The 25,117-nt window shown below is 40.6% G+C and overlaps 2 protein-coding genes across 2 annotated transcripts; both read left to right on the top strand.

Annotated features, from left to right (window-relative positions):
- Positions 1-367: 367 nt before the first annotated feature.
- On the top strand, positions 368-15,863 carry LOC139421113 (uncharacterized). Its single transcript, XM_071171661.1, has 5 exons — positions 368-868; positions 4,985-5,290; positions 7,617-7,937; positions 8,236-11,037; positions 12,660-15,863. The coding sequence occupies exons 1-4, from the start codon at positions 520-522 to the stop codon at positions 8,709-8,711; spliced, it is 1,452 nt and encodes a 483-aa protein (XP_071027762.1). The 5' UTR covers positions 368-519; the 3' UTR covers positions 8,712-11,037; positions 12,660-15,863.
- Positions 15,864-20,306: 4,443 nt separating this feature from the next.
- Positions 20,307-23,715, top strand: LOC139422188 (gastrula zinc finger protein XlCGF57.1-like). The gene is made up of 2 exons (XM_071173347.1): positions 20,307-20,538; positions 21,681-23,715. Exon 2 carries the CDS (start codon positions 21,858-21,860, stop codon positions 23,394-23,396), a length of 1,539 nt encoding a protein of 512 aa, XP_071029448.1. The 5' UTR covers positions 20,307-20,538; positions 21,681-21,857; the 3' UTR covers positions 23,397-23,715.
- Positions 23,716-25,117: the final 1,402 nt, after the last annotated feature.

Genomic DNA, 25,117 nt, shown 5'->3' with positions numbered 1-25,117 from the left:
ATTAACATTAAATTATCTGGCAACAGCTCTGGTGGACCTTCCTGCAGTCATCATGCCAATTGCATACTCCCTCAAAACTTGACATCTGTGGCATTGTGTTGTGTGACAAAACTGCACATTTTAGTGGCCTTTTATTGTCCCCAGCACAAGGTGCAGCTGTTTAATGATCATGCTGTTTAATCAGCTTCTTGATATGCCACACCTGTAAGGTGGATGGAACCGTGAATCGTCTCCACACTGCACTCTCACGCACACGACATATCCTACGTCATAAATGTGGGCACCAGGCGTGTCCCTATACCCTCTCCTGACTGGAAACACAATTGGCGTTAATGAGATGGGGGAACGTCATTGCGTTTGCACTCGTGATACTACGGTAGCATCCTAGGGGCGTACACACGATGTGTTGATAGAGGTATCTACTTCTCGTGTAAATCAGTTGTGTGCTGACTTCTATTTTATATTTTTGGGGCGTTGGGGGAAGAATGAAAAAGGTCTTCCACCAAAACGGACGAAATCATGAACGGCGCCGTATACATTTCGTTTTTTCAAGGTCAGCTGGAATCTGCACTAGAGGAAGTAGTGCAAGTCGCAGTACAGGAAATAACCAAGACTGTTGGGTCAAGCTTGACTTCTATGTTAATGAAAACGGCCGTCAAAGAACAAGAAAACCAACGACTTAAGTTAGAGCTTCAGTCACTGGAGTTTGAATGTAATGGGGAAGAAAATGGAGCCGAATTCAACGGTGGCAGGGAAGACAACGCGGCCACGGATCGAACAAAGCCCGAGACACACACCCCCAGTCACAGCGCAGAGCCCGGCTTTTACGCAAACACTCTAAGACTGGATCAAAAATGTCGAGTAGTGGGTAAGGTTACTAGCTAGGCAAGGTTACTACCATGGCACCTAGAGGTTTCATCGTATACGTTTGAAACACAAGACAACAACACCATTATGTTGCTCTACAGTCTGTTTGATCGTAGACCGTTTGTTTATGTTTCTGTGGCACAACGTATCCACACACTCCGTTTACATAGGGTTGAAGTCAACAACAAAAAGGACAAAGCACCAGTATCTTGGTATGGGTTTCCGCATAGAGCAGAAAGTCTTGATGATGATAATAAGCAGAGTTGATATTGTAAGATGACGTGCAGTAGTAGCCTGTAGCACACTGAGAATCAATGACCTGTGGTCAAATCTTCAGGATATGAAAAACGGTCGTTTTCATTTTGGTTCTATTACCTTGGTGTTCTGTTTGACTCAGGCATGTGTCCTTGTGAACAATGGTCTCTTGTCTCAAGAGGTGTACACTTGACAAAATTGGCCTCCTGATGCTTAATTATTGCCACCTGTGGTGACATTGTTGCCATTGAGATTGTTACAATGTACAGTTGTGGAATGACAGCCAGTGACATCACCAACCTTGTCACTGGAGGTGTCGAGCAAACGGTTCACTGAAAGGCAGCACATCCATCCTCAATCATTTTTCCTATCAGTGAAAATGATAGGCCTACTTATTGACTACCCCTTAAAACATTATTATCTGTAATTGAAGATTGGTTGTGATGAGAGGACTATCAGTGACATTGTTGTTGAGCCTCAGCGCTGGCAGCAAAAGAACGGATGCCCCCCTCCCAATAATTCTCCAATGAAAGTCACAAGTGCAAACCACACCCACTCAGTTCTTAGAGAGGATACATTTAGGGAGAGGAGGGGTGTGAGATATAAAAGGGGGCAGGAGGAGACACTGGGCAAGCTGTGTGTCATTGTGCCCCAAAATGCTAAGGCCATTGGCAGGCCTTCAACTCAATTTGCACATTTTGGACAAAGCTGAGGCTGGAGCTGTACCTCGCCACTTAGCATAAAGCCATGGCTCTCATTTAGGTTGCGATGGCCAGGGAGGCCATTTTGATGTAAGTAAATGAATCCTGGCAGCAACATTCATACTTCAGACACCCACACAGGTAGCTCCTCATACAGTGCATGATGTCACACTTACACAATGCAACACAACAATTAGGCTAGTAGGCTTCTTTTTTGACTATGCTCAATTACTATTTATATCCTGTGGTTTTAACAAAATGGGCACTTATAGAGACTATGCTACTCACGGTTTTTACTATTGATTTCCAACTTGATTTGTTTTCTTCCTCAGGGATTTGGACATGTAATCCATTCTCTTTTCTAGTTATGTAAGTTACTTTTTTTATTTAAACTTTAACTAGGCAAGTCAGTTAAGAACAAATTCTTCTTATTATCAATCCCTGTGTGTTTGTAAAACAGACCAGGTGTGTGTGTAAAACCCTGTTTGCTTTGTCAAAACGACATTGTAGATCTAAGGTTGCCAGAAACCTACTAGGCCTATGCTGTCGTTGTCTGCTGCTCACTTCAGCTTTCAAGCAGTTGCCATCCCACTCCTACTTTTTAGTTAAATCGCATCAATGAGTACGTTTACATGCACACAACTTTTTTTATATGAAACTGATTTATAGCAGAAGGCCGAGTGTGGCATCAATCATGTAAACACCTTGCTTTGCTTATCTTAATCGGTGTACGTAAGCATGCGTTGATTAAAACACCCGGTTTTCTGAGCAATCGGAATATTTAGGACATGTAATCGGTGTTCCAGCAGTGTATTTGGTCTACACATTTGCCAGCACACCAGTAGCGCAAGCCTCCTTTTTATGCGCAAGTGAATTGAGTTTGGAAGGACTGAAAGTATGCATCTTAGAAATTGTTTTCACATACAAACTTCATGTCCAAACTTAGAACACGTCTTCACAAAAGTAACATGGTCACTGTGGCATAACTTTTATTTTGATTGCTGATTTCTGTTGTTGTATATATCAAAAGTTCCATGTGAAGCCTGATTTCAGAAGTCATGTAAATAACATTATTAGTGAAATTGTTCTTTATGTAAACATTTTATAGCTGCAAAATTTAACTTCTTGTGCATCCTGACCAAATTCACATAGAAAAGTGAGCTACTTATCTGTCATTCATATTGAAAGCCTAAAAAAGCAGTAGATCTGTTCCATGTGCATTATTTCTATGCTTCCCATTCTTAATTAAGTTTTGTTTTTGCGTCTTTTGGTTTTGTACACCAGCTTCAAAAAGCTGAAAATACAATATTTTTGGATTATGGAAAATATCTTTCACAGCGGTTTGGATGATACAATTTATTCTCCACACTACAGTTGCTTGTTTTGTCACAAACTGAAATTAGGCAAACTATTCGATTAATTATTTTTTTTAGCACCCAGGAAATGGCAGAGGGATTTCTGAATAGTGCGTCTTTAAACAATCTATTCTATTAATCTGACTATCCACAATCTTATTATTGTGTGCATGAAACTGTGATCAATGACTAAGTAGTTTTAGTTCAGTTCATTCTCAGCTTTATCTGTAACTAAGACCTAACACCATCTATGTGTGTCGATGGATATGTAAAATGTTTTCTCGCCATGTTTTGCACAACTTGTTTTACATTTAGAACTTGTGGTTAAGAACGGGGTGAGAGTCATCGTGTGTGTGTGTGTGTGTGTGTGTGTGTGTGTGTGTGTGTGTAGGCCATTGTGTGATTCAGTATGCCGGCTAGGCCTAGGCTTTCTACTACACAGGTGTTAATTCTTAGAGTAGCCTGGCTCATTTGTCAGATATCATCATGGAGATATTTGTATGATGAAAAGCTTATCATTTTCTCTGATTGGAGATGTTTGAAAATATCAAGTGTGGTAATTGATTTCGCTTCTAAAACCATTATGGGATCGGTGAGAACTTGCTTGACTATTTCAGGGAAATGTTTACCACTCCCAAATTATACCTATTGCAAAGGGGGATGTGACCCGAGCTATCTGAGCAATAAAGCCTTCTCGTGGTATTATAAATCATTCCTTTCAATATTTTACTGCTCTATGTAAGCAGATTTAATTATATTAATGCACTCATATTGAATATAACTAATTTATTGTCATTGCCACCATGGATGAAATGCCCAATAAAACCCGCCTCACATTTTAAACTGTTTTGATTGGTTGCTGTTACAAATATACACCAATCCCAAACTGAGAAATTGGCATTTATAAGGAAAGCTCAAATCTGTCCCCTAGACACATGTATTTTTTGGGGTCTCATATGGTTGTTATCAATCAAGGGATTTTCAGTCTGGCAGTGCTACAACAAATCAATCAAGAGCCATGGCTGAGATCTGTAACTTTAGACTCGTTGTATTGCGTAGGCAAAAATTAATGCCCATTGCTGGTTGCTACAAAATGGTTCATCCCAAAGGATGCCGAGTAAAATTCATTATGGGATGACAATGTTTTTCTTAGTGTTTTGGGCCCCCCAAAAAAGGGGCACTGTGTGTGTAACATATGTAGGCTAGAGAAATGCTTATGATAACAATGCTGTACAACCAAGGGCTCTCAGGGATAATTTGTGTAAAGCAGGCATGGACATTCAAAAGGACTCAATGGCTGTTGTTTTTCCAATTCTAATGGCTGAGCCTAAAATAGACCTTAACATTTTAAATGGATGAGGCACCATTTTATCCAAACCAAATTTGAAAATAGTGTGGTTTGTAAATTCATTGCACAATGCACTTTTGTGTTATTTGATTAAAACCGCGACACAAATAATTGCAGCCTTAGTCATTTGCATAGCAAAAAGAGTCGTTTGGAGAGACGTTTCCTTGTAAGGATACGGGGTTGTTTTTGCCTACTGTGTTCAACAAATATCCTAGAATGACAGCATTGTGCGCAATGCATTTATTTATTTTTTAACCTTGATCAGTGGCAGCTTTCAAATGTGTCACTATTTATCTACAAACATACCAGCCATTGATCTATGCCTCATTATTTCCTCTTTACACACAACAGGTTTTTATTTCTACTTTCCTGTCCATTATTTACATAAGGAAATAGTTATCGTTAAAGACAGTAGACTAATTCTGATGACTATTTTGTGTCCATGTCCTTCTCTGCAGGTCAGCTCAAGATGGTCATGGAGCATGTGCTGGAGTTTGCTGTGTGCGAGCTGACCAAAATTGTGGAGGCCAGTTTCGATGACCTGCTCCTGGAGCTGACCAGGAAAGAGCGGGAGCACATCGCTCTAGAGGAGCAGTTGCGCCACTTGGCGCACCAGGAGAACAGGAAGGGCGGGGTGTCGAGGAGGAGTGGGTCGGAAAACAACACAGCGTTCCCCAGCGGCTCAGAGGACACCCGGCAGGAATCCAGAAACGTCACAGTCAAAATTGTCCGAGAACAAAGAGAGCAAACTGAGACAACAAATGGTCTGTGTTTGAACCTTAACATGATGTTCTAGTCAACATGATAATCAACTCCAGGCTTTATTTACAAGTCCCAAATGTAACACACACAGGATCTGGGGATGCTTGCTATGATACCAATCAAATCCCACAGCACTGGAGGTTATGCTTTCTTATGGAAAATATAGGGATGGAAAGTGCCAAGACTCGGCACCTCCTCTGCCTATACATTCAATTACCCGTGAGAGGCCAGTAACTTCCTGTTCATATGTTTTCAAGTTGCAACTCAATGCCACAGGGTAAATCCATTTGAATTCAATCACTTTTTGATAGCACCCCTTTTGATTTGAATGAAACCTTCCATACATGTTTGCCCATTGTAGATGTGCTAAGAAAATACAATGAGGCATCCATGTCTTCATTACTGGAAAAGATAAACTGCTGAGTTTCATTTAAAAGCTTACAAACAGGGTTGTCAAACAATTTGATAATTCCCTGGGGGAAAAGCGTTTTATATATATAATATGTTAACTTTAAAAGGTTTTCGTGTTGTATCTTAGACCATATTTGACATAATCTGAGGTTGTTGTAGTGTGCCCGTCATCGGTTGAGACACATGTTCTTGAATACAGCATGGGTGTCATGTTTTAGCTGATAAATGTACAGAAACTTGAATAAAATTGACATTTCTAACGTGCAAATGGTACCACAAAGACAGAGGTCCACACATCAGAGAATGTTGACTTGATTGGGAATATCTGTTTTACATTGTACTGTCAATCCTTCATAGGAAACCTATTGAAATCATATAGATAATAGACATAACCATTTAAGTTGACAGTGGATCGACCGGCGGCAGTCTTTCTGGTACTAATTAGAAGTAAAACATTCAATGTAAATGTCAATGGTGTAGCAGCTAAATTGCAGTGATCTGAAGGGACATGTCCATTCTGATTTCTACGATCCAAATTACACCCAACCTGTATTTAAGAGCATGTAGTGTCTCAACTGATGGCGGGCACAACATAACCTCAGATAATGTAAAGTCGGCTCTAAGTTACAACATGCTAATATGAAGAAAGAAAATTGGCACATGCTTTTATATAATTGACGTTAAAGGTACATTTTAAAAATGTTTTTTTTTGTTGACATTTATCGAGAAACTGTAAAATAGTTTGACAACCCTTTTTTTTTTGTAAGCTTTTAAATTATATCAAACTCAACCATTTATATTTTCTAGTGATGAAGAAGTGGATGTCTCATGGTTTGCAAAATGGGTCAACTCTGAGCACCTTTATCTCATGAATGTTTTGGCATTCATGTCTGAAAAGTTACTTTCTGACCAATTCATCCATGGGCAAACATGTATGGAAAGTTTTTATTTCAATTAAAAGGGATGCTGTCAAAGTGATTGAATTCAAATGGATTTACACAACATAGTAAAATGAATACAAGGGTATTGTTCATCTCGGGCACACTTCATTTTAAATATCAGTTTAAACGCATCAAGTGTTACCTTCATTTCTGGTGCTGAAAATAAGCTTGTGTAAGTAGTCAGACTGGGGGAAAAAACATGATTAGGAGTCAATGTGGACTAATGAGAGCACCGAGGCACCATTTTTTTAATAAATAAAAATGTTTGTGTGTTTCATAACCATGTTGTAAGCCATGACTTTCACACACCGGTCCTCTGAATCAGTTGAACTGGTCAATTGACCTATTTAGTAGCTGTCAAAATGGGAGCTGAAGCTCCCCTGTTATAGTTAACTATTAACAGTGTCAGTGCCAAATAGTTGCTCCAGTTAAACCCCTGCAGTCTGTTACGTATATTTGGCGCCATGTTAGGTATGCCATGTACAGTAGATATAGGTTTCCCTCTACTCTTAGGAGTCCAGTCTTATACTTGTGCTGGTAATACTGCTTAGATATTATTAAGCCGTTTCACTATAAGCAAACACTTCCTATGTGTATATTGCCTTGGGTCTCTTAATGTAAGCATTTTTGTAAAAATGGATCAATATTAAAATGTACTGCATTAGAAATAACTGCTATAATGATGAAAATAATCACTGAATGTGTTAACTGCTTCTTCAGGTGCAATGATGTATGAACACAAACATGCACGTGTGCTGTTTTTATAAATATTTGTCAGTGTTTGTATCCACATCATGGATAGGTTTTGCACTTTTATTCCAGTTCAGTTGTCTTGTTTTTGTTCCTTTCTCCCTCTCACTGTGCAGACAGTGACAAGAAATCTGTCCTGACCACAGCCCGTGTGAATTGTACTTGTTTTCCAGTTCAGGTTTGTCTTCTCAGATTTGTTGCTCTCTCTCCCTCTCTCTGTGTGTAGACAGTGACAAGCAGGCTGTCCTGACCGTAGCCCAGGACTGGGTCCCCATCCTGGACAAGGTGTTTGGGCAGAAGTGGTGCAGCGACCTGTGGCAGATCAAAGAGCTGGCTTCAGGGAAGGGGGGTGAGGAGAGGACTGGGGGATCTGGGCTGGGGATTGTGGGCTCCTTCCCCAGTCTGAACGCCCTGATCCGTGAGAACCTGGAGCCCTCCCCCACTAGCCCCCTGCAGGACCCCCAGTGGATGCCTCTGGAGGACATGGAGGTCCTCTCCTCGACCTTGGACACTCCGCAAGACCCTCCTGCTACCATAAGCGCTACAGGTGCTCATGGGAACTACTGAACTGATGCCCCTACGTGACCTGGCCAGTTGCGCGCACGCTTACTCTTAAGTCCCATGACTCTTTATGCTTAATTTTGTGTTATATTTAGATATGTGTTCTCCTTAATGTGTATTCTCTTAGTCTAGTACAAAACCAGACCGCTGTAGCTTCCTTGTCACATCCTCCTGGACCAATCGTCTTTCCTTCCCTATTATTAAAAACTCTTGTCAGCTTTTGTTGCCTTTAATCTTCATTTCACTTGCTCTCTTTTATTTCTATCCCTCCGTCTGTGTTTCAGTTGAGGAGTCCCTCAGGTCTCCGTCGATGCTTCACCGGCTCCTCACACTCCCCGCTCAGCTCCTAGACGAGGACGAGAACGCCATGGAAACCATTCCGCTGCTCGCCGACGCTTCCCCTGGCAGAGCAGCTGAGCGACGGCAAAACATAGAATCGCCTAACCAGAGCTGCCCATCTCCTCCCAAGAAAAAAATTGCTGTTTCACTGGAGGAGGAGGAAGAGAAGGAAGACAAAGGGACGACGGCGCTGGACTCAAAGGTGAAGACCGTGCCTGTCAAAGGCAGGAAGGCTCACGAGTGTAAAGAATGCGGCAAGAAGTTCAGCCGGGCGCCGCTCCTGAAAGCTCACCAGCAGACTCATATCACCACAGCAATGGCGACGACGCCAGCAATTTGCTGCTCAAAGTGCGGGAAACGCTTCTCCAAGGCATCCCGGCTACAGGCGCACCTACGAACTCACACTGGGAAAAAGTCCTGAGAAGGGAATTGGAAGATTGAAGAGAAAAAAAAAGTCGCTCTTCAGTCCATATCTCACAAATAGCCATAGTAGCAGGATGGTCACCGGTATTCGAGTTCATACATTTGAGTTCACTTTAAGTACCTTACAAGTCGGGAATCGGAGGCATTTTTTTCATGTTGCTGATTTGAAGGTACAGTTTTTGCTGACTGCTGTATGTTTCTTAATTGTTACCACCATTTTGATTCCTTACATGTGGCGACAAGGTAAATACTTTGTAATCATTTGGGATTGGATCTGGCTGGTAGTTGTGGTTAGTATCACCATTTTACATTATGTATAGCATGGGACAGTGGCGCTCACAACAAGCAATGAAGTGACCTTTTTAAGTGCTCTTTTTAGTTTTCTCAGTATACTTTTCTACATTTTTTTGGAATATCAAACTGGTCTCTTTGTGCTTTATTTCACATCAAGGTTATTTGCTATACCAGAGGCCATGATCTTGGCTTTTGTGGACTGCAATTTCAATAAACAGTACACTGATTTGTGAGAATTGTATCTTTCAGTTGCAGACGTGTTGTCTCAAGTCGAATGTGAATCGCAACTCGTCTTTTTTCCGGTGCTACAAACAGTGACTCACTTTCAAAGGGCTTATGTGCCCAGGGTAAAGGGGGAGAGCGATGGACTGCTGGAGTCAATAGCAGATGTCATACCTTTGTTTTGCTTACCTCTGAATGTGAATCTCTGTACAGGTGGAAATAACCTGGTATTTCTCTTTACCTTCTTCATGCAATTCACTATTTACAGTCCTCACTTGACAGTATTTTTATTTTTCACTCAACATAAATACCTCCTTAAAAACACTCAAATGTTTGATGAAGGTATTGTTACGTTGGTAGCCCTTTTTGTTTTTTTATAAAGAACCACAGATTCAGAGTCTGTAGACCTCTAGTGGATGACTAGCACGAGCTGTGTGACATATCACAATGGTCCATCTTGGGCTTTTATATACCCTGTCTGCCCTGGAAGGACCATTCCTGACACAAGTCTAAGAAGAGAGTGAGGTAAAGAACGGAATCTTGCCCTCGTGCTGATTGTGGAAGGCTGAATTCTCAAGTGTCATGGGATGTAGAGAAATACCACATTGATGAGAAACACTTTTTGGTTTGCTTTGTCTTGTTTGACCTCCGGATGAGTCAAATGGATGTGGAGCATCTGATTGGACATCGGGAATATTGTTTCTGCTCACATGGCCATGCGAAGGGATGGGCCATTCAAATAAGGGATGTGGTGGGGTTGAGGGGCAGGGTTGTATAGACTTTGGAGACTTACAGGTGTTTGCAGGACTGCTCTTGGCCTCCGAAAAGATATCTGTAGAAAGGCAAACACTGTTCAAGACCCTCTGCCAGATTCCTTAAGTATCGTAGCGTCTTCCCATTTTGATTGTGCTTTGTATCTTGTAGATGTGTCTGCAGTTTGTAGTGCTGAGTGATTAGTGCTTTTTGAGGGTGGTTTCGGTTCGATTATGAAAAAAATAATCACGGTTTTAAGTTGGAAAAAAATAACATTACATGCATTATGTAGGTTGATTGCTGTAACACAGAATAAAATAATTAATGTCCCATGATGGTAGCGACTGCCCATTTATCACTTAACCATTATTAACCATAATTTATTCACATTACTTTAATAAAATATTTCAGTTGTGTATATTACATGTTTTATTTGATGGCTTTATTATTTAATTCTAAGTCATCTCAAATATCTATGGAGCTGCTGCCTAAGCTGTCTGACAAAATTACTATTTTAGTAGTTCTTCAAAGTAAGGTAGAATTTTATGACCGCTAAATACCAACTATCAATCACTTAAGATCATGTATTTTCGGGTAGAGATACCTCACGTAGCAACTGCTCTCTCTCCCTCTTGATTGCGCATTATCTCTGTCTGCCCCACACTAACCTGACGTAGCAGGCGTAAAATAAACACACAGGTGGGACAAGTAGACACGCAATGTATTTTGGTCATAGTAGTTAATTACCACATTTTCTGCACCTAAACGATGTAGAATATTGGCATGTTTGAAACTGCAACTCCCTACTATATCGCACAGTTTAGGCTTGATCTGATTTATCTGTAGAGAAACGTTGCAATATGCACATTGAGCTCACAGAAGAAGAAAAAATGGAATTCAAATAATTTTGCCATCGGGCCATTTTTACCATCGGTCAAAATAACTGAAATTATGGTTAATCGCTCTGCACAAAGCATTAATGTAATACTGTGTACCATTGACAACATGGTAATGTTACCTATTTGTGGCAAAGCCAGTAACCTATTGTTGAAGATGTGCATTGCAAAAGTATTCGGCCCCCTTGAACTTTGCGACCTTTTGCCAAATTTCAGGCTTCAAACATAAAGATATAAAACTGTATTTTTTTGTGAAGAATCAACAACAAGTGGGACACAATCATGAAGTGGAACGACATTTATTGGATATTTCAAACTTTTTTAACAAATCAAAAATTGAAAAATTGGGCGTGCAAAATTATTCAGCCCCTTTACTTTCAGTGCAGCAAACTCTCTCCAGAAGTTCAGTGAGGATCTCTGAATGATCCAATGTTGACCTAAATGACTAATGATGATAAATACAATGCACCTGTGTGTAATCAAGTCTCCGTATAAATGCACCTGCACTGTGATAGTCTCAGAGGTCCGTTAAAAGCGCAGAGAGCATCATGAAGAACAAGGAACACACCAGGCAGGTCCGAGATACTGTTGTGAAGAAGTTTAAAGACGGATTTGGATACAAAAAGATTTCCCAAGCTTTAAACATCCCAAGGAGCACTGTGCAAGCGATAATATTGAAATGGAAGGAGTATCAGACCACTGCAAATCTACCAAGACCTGGCCGTCCCTCTAAACTTTCAGCTCATACAAGGAGAAGACTGATCAGAGATGCAGCCAAGAGGCCCATGATCACTCTGGATGAACTGCAGAGATCTACAGCTGAGGTGGGAGACTCTGTCCATAGGACAACAATCAGTCATATATTGCACAAATCTGGCCTTTATGGAAGAGTGGCAAGAAGAAAGCCATTTCTTAAAGATATCCATAAAAAGTGTTGTTTAAAGTTTGCCACAAGCCACCTGGGAGACACACCAAACATGTGGAAGAAGGTGCTCTGGACAGATGAAACCAAAATTGAACTTTTTGGCAACAATGCAAAACGTTATGTTTGGCGTAAAAGCAACACAGCTCATCACCCTGAACACACCATCCCCACTGTCAAACATGGTGGTGGCAGCATCATGGTTTGGGCCTGCTTTTCTTCAGCAGGGACAGGGAAGATGGTTAAAATTGATGGGAAGATGGATGGAGCCAAATACAGGACCATTCTGGAAGAAAACCTGATGGAGTCTGAAAAAGACCTGAGACTGGGACGGAGATTTGTCTTCCAACAAGACAATGATCCAAAACATAAAGCAAAATCTACAATGGAATGGTTAAAAAATAAACATATCCAGGTGTTAGAATGGCCAAGTCAAAGTCCAGACCTGAATCCAATCGAGAATCCGTGGAAAGAACTGAAAACTGCTGTTCACAAACGCTCTCCATCCAACCTCACTGAGCTCGAGCTGTTTTGCAAGGAGGAATGCGGAAAAATGTCAGTCTCTCGATGTGCAAAACTGATAGAGACATACCCCAAGCGACTTACAGCTGTAATCACAGCAAAAGGTGGCGCTACAAAGTATTAACTTAAGGGGGCTGAATAATTTTGCACGCCCAATTTTTCAGTTTTTGATTTGTTAAAAAAGTTTGAAATATCCAACAAATGTTGTTCCACTTCATGATTGTGTCCCACTTGTTGTTGATTCTTCACAAAAAAATACAGTTTTATATCTTTATGTTTGAAGCCTGAAATGTGGCAAAAGGTCGCAAAGTTCAAGGGGGCCGAATACTTTCGCAAGGCACTGTACCTGTACTTCAAACAACAGTCGATGCAAAGAAATCCTGAAATCGGCCCTGTAATCCACAGGATTTTTTTTTTGTCTTCCTCAGGGAAGATTGTTTCTGTGGCTCTGTTTCCAAGAGATCAGGTCACACTTCTACACTAGAGCGGGAAACCCATGGCAACGTCCCAATCCATTGTAAAAAATATATATATATATATATATATATATATATATATATATATATATATATATTTTAAGTGCCCTCGTGCCCACTGACTTTTTCTGTTAAAGTAGTCGTACTTACGCTGTTTCGAAATGTTCCTCCTGTGCTATCTTTTTGTGTTTTGGTTAATTGTAGCCACAGATTACATCTTAGTTTACACTCCCTTGTGCTTTGCCTCATGTAAATCCTTGACATAAGTGTAGATAGTTGAATTACTATGTATCAGGACCATGTGTTCTATTTCTATCAGAATCTGAGAAGACAATGGATTCCAAAAGATGTGGGTCTTTTATTCAGGTCAAACCAGCATTAAAGTTTACATGGGTACAATTTTAAAAATGGTTTGGTACACAACCTCTCATCTTCAACTGTAACCAATTTAAAGAAATTGCATGCAATGTCTTCACATTTTTACAAGGTAAAATGTATGAAAATATATGGAGAGAGAGAATTTCCCTCTGTGTCTTCAGGTTTGTAACCAATGTGCAAATTTTGGATTTTGAAGTGTTTTAAAGACTTGTCTCTCAGGCTGCATTTACACAGGCAGACCAATTCTGATCTTTTCCCCAATTATTGGCAAAAGAGCTGAACTGATTATTGGACATATATAATTGGCCTGCCTGTGTAAACACAGCCTAAGACTGAAACATTGTAGAAACCCTCAAAGGCTTTAAGTGGTAGAAAATGTATGTTGCTGATTGTATTTGCAGACAGTGCTGCACACTTGCAATTAATGTATTGTTATTGATTATTAGCCTATGCTTTGTCCTAGTATCTAGAACTCACATAGTGCACTTCATTCCCACTAAAAGCAGTGTCTTGTAAAGTCACATCACCACTCAAAACACGTTTGTGCTAAGCAGTACGCTAACCTTGAACAATGCTGAATTTGTTTATTGCTTTTCTATGTTAGGAGAAAGACAGGGGTTATGGCTATCTAGCACTTCACTCTCGTATTCAGCCGTTTTGTCTCCTAATGCCTGCTAAGCGCAATCCACCTCTTGAAACAGTTGTGACGACTGTGTTCAACAGGTAACTAACTCATTTAGTTGTTTTTGCTTTTGCTAATGAATCACCCAGCCACTTTTATTCAAATGCCTACTGACATGTTTTCTTCTTTGTTATCTTTCCGTTACTTTACAAGACCTCTGTACCTCATGTTGAATATCAGAAAAGAGTAAACACAGCAAATTGGTTTTTGAAACATTACCTCAATATTATCACAAATATTAATATTTGTCTGCATGACAGAATGGTGTTTGGCTGGCGTTAACTGGCACAACCTTAAGGATTCCTACCAAAACAGTTCACTATTTAGCATATTCTCTTGCCTTGTCACATGGACATACAGGTAACTGCCACAATAATGGAAACACTTGAGTAAATGAGGAATACAAAGTATAGTGAAAGCAGGTAATTCACAACCCATCATGCTTAGGGTAATGCATAAAAATGCTGGGCAGGCCATTATTTTGGCTACCATGGCAATGCCCCAATAGGATGACAATGCCCCCATCCACAGGGCAAGAATGGTCACTGAATGATTTAAAGAGCATGAAAATAAACCATATGCCATGGCTGTCTTAGTCACCAGATCGCAACCCAATTGGACAATTTATTTCTCATGGAAGAATGGTGTATCATCCCTCCAATAGAGTTCCCGACACTTGTAGAATCTATGCCAAGGTGCATTGAAGCTAGTTCTGGGTTGTGGTGACCCAACACCCTATTGAGATGCTTTATGTTGGTGTTTCCTTTATTTTGGCAGTTACCTCTTTGTAAGGTTGCAAACATTGATGGGACCACAGAATAAATGTTATTTAGTTACTTGGCAAGAAATATAGGACATTTAATTCCATACACATTTGTCACAGTTGCACAACTGTACAATTACAATATGATACGATGTGCAAAAAGATGGTAGCCTTATATGTTTAGTCAGATATAGTGTTTTATCCGTATGCATGTAATAGACGGATATAATTATAGCCTACTAAGAGCATGCACACAGAGTTTGGTCGTCATTAAGAAGTGCATTCACTCGAGCATTGCATTAAGGTAAAGCAATCTTGTGTGTCTTGCTTCTAGACATATTTATTCAGGTTATTTCCTGAAAAGTGGTTGAGTGGTTACCTTTTTAAAAGTAATATGAACTGAGTAAAAGCCTCCTCATCCTGATTTGAAACAAACGTGAAGGGGGAGGTGCAAAATGATTAAAGAAGGGACTTCAAATGAATTGTGATGCTACATTTGAAAGAGGTAATTAAAGGGAGTAGACGTTTTATGTGTTTTTCGAATTTGTGGTTTTGGTTGTATGTTTTATTTCTTAGAAGTATTAGAATGATGTTTGTAACGTGCAGATTTCAAATTGACATCCAAATTCAAAAATGATTTCCGATAAGGATTTTATTTATATTATGTTCCATTCGTGACATTGTTAAATTGTTTTAGTTCTTCACTCAATTCTATTCTGATAAGATGTGATCAATTGTAGGACATACAGATGTAGGATATTAATTTGAGCCAGTTTGCTACAGCAGGAAAATAATCCTGCAGCAACAGGTCATTTGAATTATGTGGATTATAATTAATGGACATTTTTGTAGGGGTTGATACATTTTTCATGAGGGAAAATCAGGTCGGAAATTTCAAAGTGGAAATTACAAATTTCAGATGTCTTTTTACACCTCAAATTATCGACACGTTTTAAGTGTCCTGCATTGCAACAAAGTTATCCTGCAACAGGATGATCAAATGAAGATCCTATATCTGTATTTCTTTTATAATTTGGCATGCTGAAGCTAGATTTTGCCAAATTGTAAACTAGTTTGGTTTCTGGATTTCTTCAAAACAAGAGAGCACTTCTGAAATGCCATTCATGCCAAGTCAACTCTGCCAAGATAATGTAATTATGTAGGCAATGTGACGTTGTGTTATACCCATTAGAAAATAACAACTGGGTACTTAGTGTAAGAAAAATAAATGTTAACAATCAACCTTTTTTGTTTCTTATTGTTTATCCCTTATTGTTTATTATTTAGGTCAGAGATTAGCAACTTTGATGAGGGTGGAGGCCACAAAACATCTGAACTCATGAGGGACTGCAGTGGCTTGCCAGTCTGTATATCCACGTCCATATCCACACGTACAGTCAGAACTGGCCCTAGCTTTTGGGGGGAATTTTTGGGGGGCCCCCTCACCTTGCCAGCAAAACATTTTAATGGCCCCTCTGACAGCGGAGAGAAAATGTTGCTCTTTTACAGCAAGTTTGTGGCAATTCCTCACATTTTTTCCATTGCCATTGGGCGGAGAGAAGATTTTGTAATTGTATGACTAATTTCATACAATTCTATTCATTTTGCCATGGGGCACTAAGGTATTCCCAAAAGATAATTGAAACAACAACCACCCGAGCCACTGCCTGTTCACCCCGCTACCATCCAGAAGGCGAGGTCATTACAGGTGCATCGAAGCTGGGACCGAGAGACAGAAAAACAGCTTCTATCTCAAGGCCATCAGACTGTTAAACAGCCATCACTAGCACAGAGAGGCTGCTATCTATATACAATCTTGAAGTCATTGGCCCCTTTGATAAATGGAACACTAGTCACATTAATAATGTTTACATATCTTGCATTACTCATCTCATATGTACAGTTGAAGTCAGAAGTTTACATACACCTTAGCCAAATACATTTAAACTCAGTTTTTCACAATTCCTGACATTTAATCCTAGTAAAAATCCCTGTCTTATGTCAGTTAGGATCACCACTATTTTAAGAATGTGAAATGTCAATAACAGTAGAGAGAATTATTGATTTCATATTTTATTTATTTCATCACATTCCCAGTGGGTCAGAAGTTTACATACACACAATTAAGTATTTGGTAGCATTGCCTTTAAATTGTTTAACTTGAGTCAAACGTTTTGGGTAGCTTCACACACAAGCTTCACACAATAAGTTTGGTGAATTTTGGCCCATTCCTCCTGACAGAGCTGGTGTAACAGTCAGGTTTGTAGGCCTCCTTGCTTGCACACGCTTTTTCAATTCTGCCCACAAATTTTCTATAGGATTGAGCTTTAACTTCCTGACTGATGTCTTGAGATGTTGCTTCAATATATCCATATAATTTTTCTGCCTCATGATGTCTTCTATTTTGTGAAGTGCACCAGTCCCTCCTGCAGCAAAGCACCCCCACAACATGATGCTGCCACCCCCGTGCTTCACAGTTGGGATGGTGTTCTTCGGCTTGCAAGTCTCACCCTTTTTCCTCCAAACATAATTATGGTCATTATGGCCAAACAGGTCTATTTTTGTTACATCAGACCAGAGGACATTTCTCCAAAAAGTACACTCTTTGTCCCCATGTGCAGTTGCAAACCGTAGTCTGGCTTTTTCATGGCAGTTTTGGAGCAGTGACTTCTTCCTTGCTGAGCAGCCTTTCAGGTTATGTTGATATAGGACTCATTTTACTGTGGATATAGATACTTTTGTACCTGTTTCCTCTAGCATCTTCACAAGGTCCTTTGCTGTTGTTCTGGGATTAATTGCACTTTTCGCACCAAAGTATGTTCATCTCTAGGAGACATAACGCCTCTCCTTCCTAAGCGGTATGATGGCTGCGTGGTCCCATGGTGTTTATACTTGTGTACTATTGTTTGTACAGATGAATGTGGTACCTTCAGGCATTTGGAAATTGCTCCCAAGGATGAACAAGGTCTGCAATTGTGGAGGTCTGCAATTTTTGTTCTGAGGTCTTGGCTGATTTCCTTTGATTTTCCCATGATGTCAAGCAAAGATGCACTGAGTTTGAAGGTATGCCTTGAACTACATCCACAGATACACCTCCAATTGACTCAAATTATGTCAATTAGCCTATCAGAAGCATCTAAAGCCATGACATCATTTTCTGGATTTTTCCAAGCTGTTTAAAGGCACAGTCAAATTAGCGTATGTAAACTTCTGCCCCACTGGAATTGTGATATCGTAAATTATAAGTGAAATGATCTGTCTGGTAACAATTGTTGGAAAGATTACTTGTGTCATGCACAAAGTAGATGTCCCAACCGACTTGCCAAAACTATAGTTTGTTAACAAGAAATTTGTGGAGTGGTTGAAAAACAAGTTTTAATGTCACCGACCTAAGTGTATGTAAACTTCCAACTTCAACTGTATATACTGTATTCTATACTATCTATTGAATCTTAGCCTATGCCACTCTGTCGTTCTTATATAAAGAACATTCCTTTACTTATATTTGTGTGTATTAGGTATTTGTTGTGGAATTGTTAGATATTACTTGTTAGATATTGCTGCACTGTCTGAACTAGAAGCACAAGCATTTTGCTACACTTGCAATAACATCTGCTAACCATGTGTTTGTGACCAATAACGTTTGATTTAATTTGAAACTTGGATGTAATCCAATGAGATGTATTTAATTTTCTCTTGTTATTCAAAATAATTTCCAAGTCATTTGATGAGCAATAACTATCTAAATGTGGGATAGGAGGCAATTTTCCTCATACATCTTAAGGTAAACCTGAAAATAAAGTAATATTCTGGTATTGTGTTTAGACAGGAAGCGATAGCAGAGTTTAGCATTCATTTATAATGGCGGTGGGCGGAATTCTTTCAAGGCCGACGGTCGACGGTGCTCGTGCACGTGAAAGCCACTCAGCCGAGGCGGAGAAAATAAGAATCTGCTCTATTTGGGCGAACTCCACTCCGTCCCATCGCTTCCAGACTGGAAATCCCTTAGTGTTGTTAATAAAAAACGGCCAATAAATGCTCTGACATTACTGATAGGTGGTGTACACACATGGTTATGATGAACCCAGGTATGTGACATGTATGTACAAAAACTGTCTTGGTGAATCAATAATAGCCAAGGTAAGTGGGAAATCATGTTATTGTTGTATTTTGAGTAGACTATCACTTTAAATCAGTGGTTCTCATCCAGCTTGTCTCAATATTCACATTGCGAAAAATGATTGGCAAAATACAATCTGGAAAACTATTTTTGATGCTATATTGATAGTAAATGTAGCAATTACATGACAAGGGAACAACATTCCCAACTCTTTCATTGTCAATAATTAAATCTCTGGTTTGAGAGCACAAAATCAACCAAAATAGCGCTGCTAATAGCTCTATATTTAAAATACTGTGATAGAAGAAAACATTTTCAGAGATTAAATAATTTAAAAAAAATGCAAGTTCATTATAATTTCTTCACACTTTCTACCTGGTGTAAGTCGTTTATGTTCAGACTGGTATGTTTTTCATTTAAAACAAAATACATTATTTTTTGGGACTCAGAGACCCAAGACCCATTCGAAACCTCCTGCGACCCAAATTTGGGTCGGGACCCACCAGTTGGGAATCGCTGCTTTAAATCATACCATGAAAAAAAATTATACAATACTTTATTGAACATTTATATTTTGTTAAAGTGATAGTTTCTCCCATACTGCCTTGTCCCATGGCAGCAGACTATTTTATTGTAGGCTATATCAAGTGTTTCTATATGTCAGGTCAGGATACAGAGAAACATTATTTAAATTGATTTAAATTACAAGTGCACAACTGCAATCATCGAAGGCCACAGTCCTGCTGGTCCTTCTTTTCTCCCTGGCACTTACAATAATTGATCAGATAGTGTAATTGATTGGTTGTGCACCCTATATTGCCAGTATAAGCCAAGCAGGTAAAACTCGTGAAAAGTGTCTCATGTCTGAGTCTCGTGATTTTAGGTACCTGGCGTCAGTGGGGGTCTTTGTGCTTGTCTTCTCAGCAGGGATGTGTGCAGACATTTAAGGCTGGTCCAGGTGATCAAACAAAAAAGAAGCTGCATCAGATTCTGACTCAAGTCAGGGACCCAGTTATTAGTACCAACTCTAATGTCTATGTAATGTAAACATGTGGTCATGTGTTGCTTTTATTTACCATGGGTATATATACACACATGGAGAGTGAAAATGTAATTTGAACAATAAATAGTGGAGAGAAGTAGAAATAGAGAGAAGTACTGCAACACAAAGTGCAAGTTAGACACAATTGAACTACTGCTATACTTTGAGTTTATGTCAAGTTACATGAATAGTTCAAATATGTTATACATAGGTTATTGGAAAAAATAAAATCAAAGACGTTCCTTTACAGTTCAGTTACTGTCTTTATGTCTGTAATTCTGTTTTTGCAAGCACTAGCCTGGCCTATGATGTAGCCTGGACGTTTTACAAGAGTGGTCTCTGACAGGGCTGGTCTTTGACAATACTCTGATTGATTTACAACTGCGTTTACGAGCCGAGTCCATAGATCAGTGGAGAGAATGATACAATGTTGCGAGTCCCACCGATTGACAGCAATATATGAAGCTAGATGAACGCATGCTGCGCGCGCATTTCCATCAGACGACGGAAGTGCACAGCAGAAACATCGGGGAAAGCGTCAAGGGAGTGAAAACGAAGCAGAATTAGTCAATGAGAGAGAGGGGGAGAGGGAGGAGAGGAGAGAGGGAGTAAGGAAAAGAAAGGAGAAAGCAATACGGAGGTTGCAGAGTTGCTTGGTCGAGGTGGACGTGGCGGGTCCGGTTCAGTTTGAAGCCAAGCAACTGTGGCGACAGCGAGCGGAAGGCTAAAAAAGCCATGAATCGGAGAAACCGCAGGTAGCTATTGCTAGCTGTTTTTTTTATACCGATTTCCTTCTTTTTCCACCACTTTCTCATATGCCAGTGTGTGAATGTGCATGGCCCAACACAGGTTTCGTAATTCGACACAATTTATTTAGTTTAGCGACACTTGCCTAGTACTACCTGCAAGGGTTCAGGATGCACGCTCAAAGTGAATAAAAAAACTAGCTGGTAACAGTACAGTATAGCCGTCTCACTTTCCTTGCTAGCTACATGTCATCGAGCTAGTTAGACGCATCTGTAAAGCTAGCTATCTAGGTAGCAGCATCGACGTTAGCGATAAACAAGATGGCCACTGGCTAGCTAGTTAGCTAGAAATGGCATCTTGCCCTGTCTTTGTACGATGGTAGTCAGCTGGTTAACTGAAATATGCCTTTTAAAAATTATGCAAAGAGTTGGCTGGTGAAAAAAATCCCCTCTCCGAAAAGTTTGTGCTGGTTGTAAGCGCTTCATATGTCACCCAATAGCTTGCATATTGCCATCCTCAACCAACTGGGTGAGAGAGAAAAATCACCGCCAGATTCTTGCAGCCAACTAGTGCATGATGTGCGTGGCTGGTTTGTCATTTTGCCTAGTTGGTCAGAACATGCAGGTATTGCATGAACACTCATGTTGAAGTTTACATCAAAGTCCTTAATTTTGGTGCCATGTGCTATTTAGATTTCAAGGCGAGTTATTGTATTGTCATCGAATTGACGAGCATGAATGTTGTGAAGTTAGAAGTAGCCAAAACTATTTCAGGACGTTTGGCTGCCAACTTCTCACCAGCCATCATTAAAACTTTTCGAGATACAAAATACAAACAGTTCTCGAAGTTTGCACATCTCTATTGTCATTGCACATCTGTGTGTGTTTTCTCATACATATAGCTTGCTTGTCACTAGTTATTGTGAGTCTGTGTAGTTATCTTTTTAGTATTCTGTGTGCTTGGTTTATTTGTAATAATAAGCCAATGTTATTATGAGTTGACAGACCTGTTATTTTTGTATTACTTTCCCTACTAGGCCTATCCGTTACATTACCCCTGCTATATTCTAATTGAAGTGAGGCCCGTAGAAGACAATTGGTTATATTTTTTAACTGAATTATTTCATATCCCTTGTCTTCTTTCATTCCAGGGGCTTCAAAGATAGGTTTTGCTCCTAACCCAAGGAAGAAGGCTTGGCATCAGAACAAGCTGTACTGTCAGAGGGACACTCAAGTGGACCAAGGCTCTTTTCAGGGCAAAGTAGTACTATTCTCTGATCCATTACTGGACTAACTGGAGACGGGTGCATAAGGACTCTGCAGCCGCCATGGCAGAGTTAGAGACAGAGTGCATTATGCTAGGACTCGACACGCTGCATGCATCAGAGTGTGGCTCGCCACCGCTGGATCCACTTCGGCCTGAGTGCACCTCGCCAACCCTCCACCTGCTCTCGTCCGACTGCAGTACGCCCACACTCGGCACGCTAGCGGCAGAGATCGCAGAGCCCATGATCATGCTGCCCTGCGTGAAGACTGAGCCCGCAGACGACCTGGACCCCATCCGCACCGTGGACCTGTCAGAGATCCAGCCACTGAGCATGGCGGAGTTGGGCCACGAACAGATCAAGATGGAGATCAGTGGGTTGGACTACATCAAGTCTGAGCACCACGTCCACGACCTCCACTGCTTCCACAGCTCTGAGTACGAGAGCGACTCGTATTCTATGAAGTCTCACTACGAGCCCAGCCTGGTGTTCGACTACATCACCCACGTGTCCGACAGCCTGGACTACATCAGGTCGGAGCAGCACGCTGACCTGCAGTGTTATTACACCACCGAGCTCGGGGCCATCAAGACTGAGTACGAACCCAACCTGATGTCCAGCCACATCAAGACCGAAATGAGCCTAGAGTCTATCCACATGGCCGAGCTCCGGACTGAGCTAAACAAGCTCAGCCATGACGGTGTCATGGAAGGCCATAGGCTGGACAACGAGTTCCCTGGCGCAGGAGGCCTCTACGAGCTGCAGTCTACCCATGCTGGCAAAGGCCCAGGGCACACAAGCACGAAAGGGCATAGCACAACCCCACGCAAACCTCGTAACCTTAGTGGGGAGAAGCCTTTCTCTTGCACCCAGTGTGGGAAGAATTTCAGCACTCTGGGGAACCTCAAAACACACCAGCGCATTCACACAGGAGAAAGGCCGTATACCTGCTCGCAGTGCGGCAAGAGCTTCGGCCAGGCAGGGAACCTGAAGAGGCACCAGCTCATTCACACGGGTCAGAAACCCTACATCTGTGCCCACTGCCCCAAGGGCTTCACCAAAGCAGATGACCTCCGCTCACACCAGCGGCTACACACCGGCGAGAAGCCCTTCTGTTGCCTTCAGTGTGGGAAGAGCTTTGGGCAGTCCAAGGAGCTCAAAGCCCACCAGCTAAGCCACACCGGAGAGAGGCCTTTCTGCTGCCAACACTGTGGGAAGAGCTTCACCAAGGAAATGAGCTACCACAACCACCTGCAGATTCACACCGGTGAGAAACCGTACTGCTGCTCTCAGTGCGGGAAGACATTCAGCAACTCGGGGGTCCTCAAAACACACGAGAAGATACATTCCGGGGTGAGGCCATTCGGCTGCACACAGTGCGGTAAGAGCTTTGGCCGTTTGGGACATCTTAAAGCACACCAGCAAATCCACACTGGGGAGAGACCTTTCGCCTGCCTCCAGTGTGGGAAGAACTTCAGCCAGTCAGGCCATCTCAAAGCACACGAGCAAATTCACAAAAGAGAGAGATCAGACATGAGCAGCAGCAGCTCCAGCAGCAGCAGCAGTGGTGGCAGCAGCAGCCGTAGTACTGATAGTAGCTAAATACCTTTAACCTCTTAAGTATTATTCCTTTTTTTATATAAATACTATATATATATATATATATGTTTTTCCTTACACTTTTCTTACGTTTTTCATACCTTTTGTGCTTTTTGAGTTATGTTCTTTGGGGGTCAACTTGACTGATTTGCTATTATGCAAATGTCTGTATGTTGGGATCAGTGAAGTTACTGAGGGACTTATAGAAAACTTTGTATCTCGTCTGATCTGTGTTGTAGTGAGTGCCATTCCAGTTTCTTTCCTCCAGAAAAATCACTTATTGATAACATGTAATTCCTAAAACCATGTACTGGAATTCATTATTAAAGAAACTAATGCAACACCAAATCTCATCGTTTCTTTTGTTTCATCCTGTATTATGATCCTGAATTATGATATTGTCTACCGGAGTGGCAAATTAATCTCTTTACTAGAACATTGGTAACAGGTCAAGACTGAATGTTGCGCCCTGAATGTTGTACCACAATTGCACACTACTGTATCGCCACTATACTCATTAGAAATAAAGTGTACAGAGCTGAGAAAGTAGTATAGATACTGGTAGCACTGTAGTAAAAATGGGTACTGTAGTATTTTGATTGTAGAAAAGATGACTCCCACACACTCTATGTCGTGAATGTCGCCCAGTAAAATACTACTTGAGTAAAAGTTTTGGGTTTTAAATATACTAAAGTATCGAACGTATATATTATTTCAAATTGCTCATTTTAAGCAAACCAGATGGCACAATTTTTGTTATCTTTTATATTTATGGATAACTAGAGGCACGCTCCAACACTGACATAATTTACAAACAAACCATGTGTGCTTCATGAGTCCGCAAGATCAGAAGCAGTAGGGATGATCAGGGATGTTCTCTTGATAAGTGTGGACCATTTTCCAGTCCTGCTAAGCATTCAAAATCTAATGAGTGTTTTTGGTTGTCAGGGAAAATGTATGGAGTAAAAAGTACCTTATTTTCTTTAGGAATGTGAAGTAAAAGCTGTCTAAAATATAAATAGAAGTGCAGATAACACAAAAAATGACTTTGGTACTTTACACAACTGCCTGCAAGGTATGTGATTTCATGGTCGTTTTTACAATTCTTAGTTATAACATACTTTATTGCACACTCTAGTACTATGGCACTATAGACATGTTTGCTCTGAGATACAGAATGAAGATACCAGTAACCACAGACAAGGTCATTTGATCATTTTAATCCTTCAACCACCAGCAGCACTGTTAAGTTCACAATATCATTGGAAGAATTTGAATGGACTTTTACGCACATACAGTGGGGCAAAAAAGTATGTAGTCAGCCACTAATTGTGCAAGTTCTCCCACTTAAAAAGATGAGAGAGGCCTGTAATTTTCATCATAGGTACACTTCAACTATGACAGACAAAATGAGAAACAAAAATCCATAAAATCACATTGAAGGATTTGTAATTAATTTATTTGCAAAATATGGTGGAAAATAAGTATTTGGTCAATAACAAAAGTTTATCTCAATACTTTGTTATATACCCTTTGTTGGCAATGACAGAGGTCAAACGTTTTCTGTAAGTCTTCACAAGGTTTTCACACACTGTTGCTGGTATTTTGGCCCATTCCTCCATGCAGATCTCCTCTAGAGCAGTGATGTTTTGGGGCTGTTGCTGGGCAACATGGACTTTCAACTCCCTCCAAAGATGTTCTATGGGGTTGAGATCTGGAGACTG

This window comes from Oncorhynchus clarkii, chromosome 12, assembly GCF_045791955.1.
Source record: "Oncorhynchus clarkii lewisi isolate Uvic-CL-2024 chromosome 12, UVic_Ocla_1.0, whole genome shotgun sequence".
Lineage (NCBI taxonomy): Eukaryota > Metazoa > Chordata > Actinopteri > Salmoniformes > Salmonidae > Oncorhynchus > Oncorhynchus clarkii.
The sequence above is the reverse complement of the archived record's forward strand: the minus strand, read 5'-3'. Positions and strand labels throughout refer to the sequence as shown.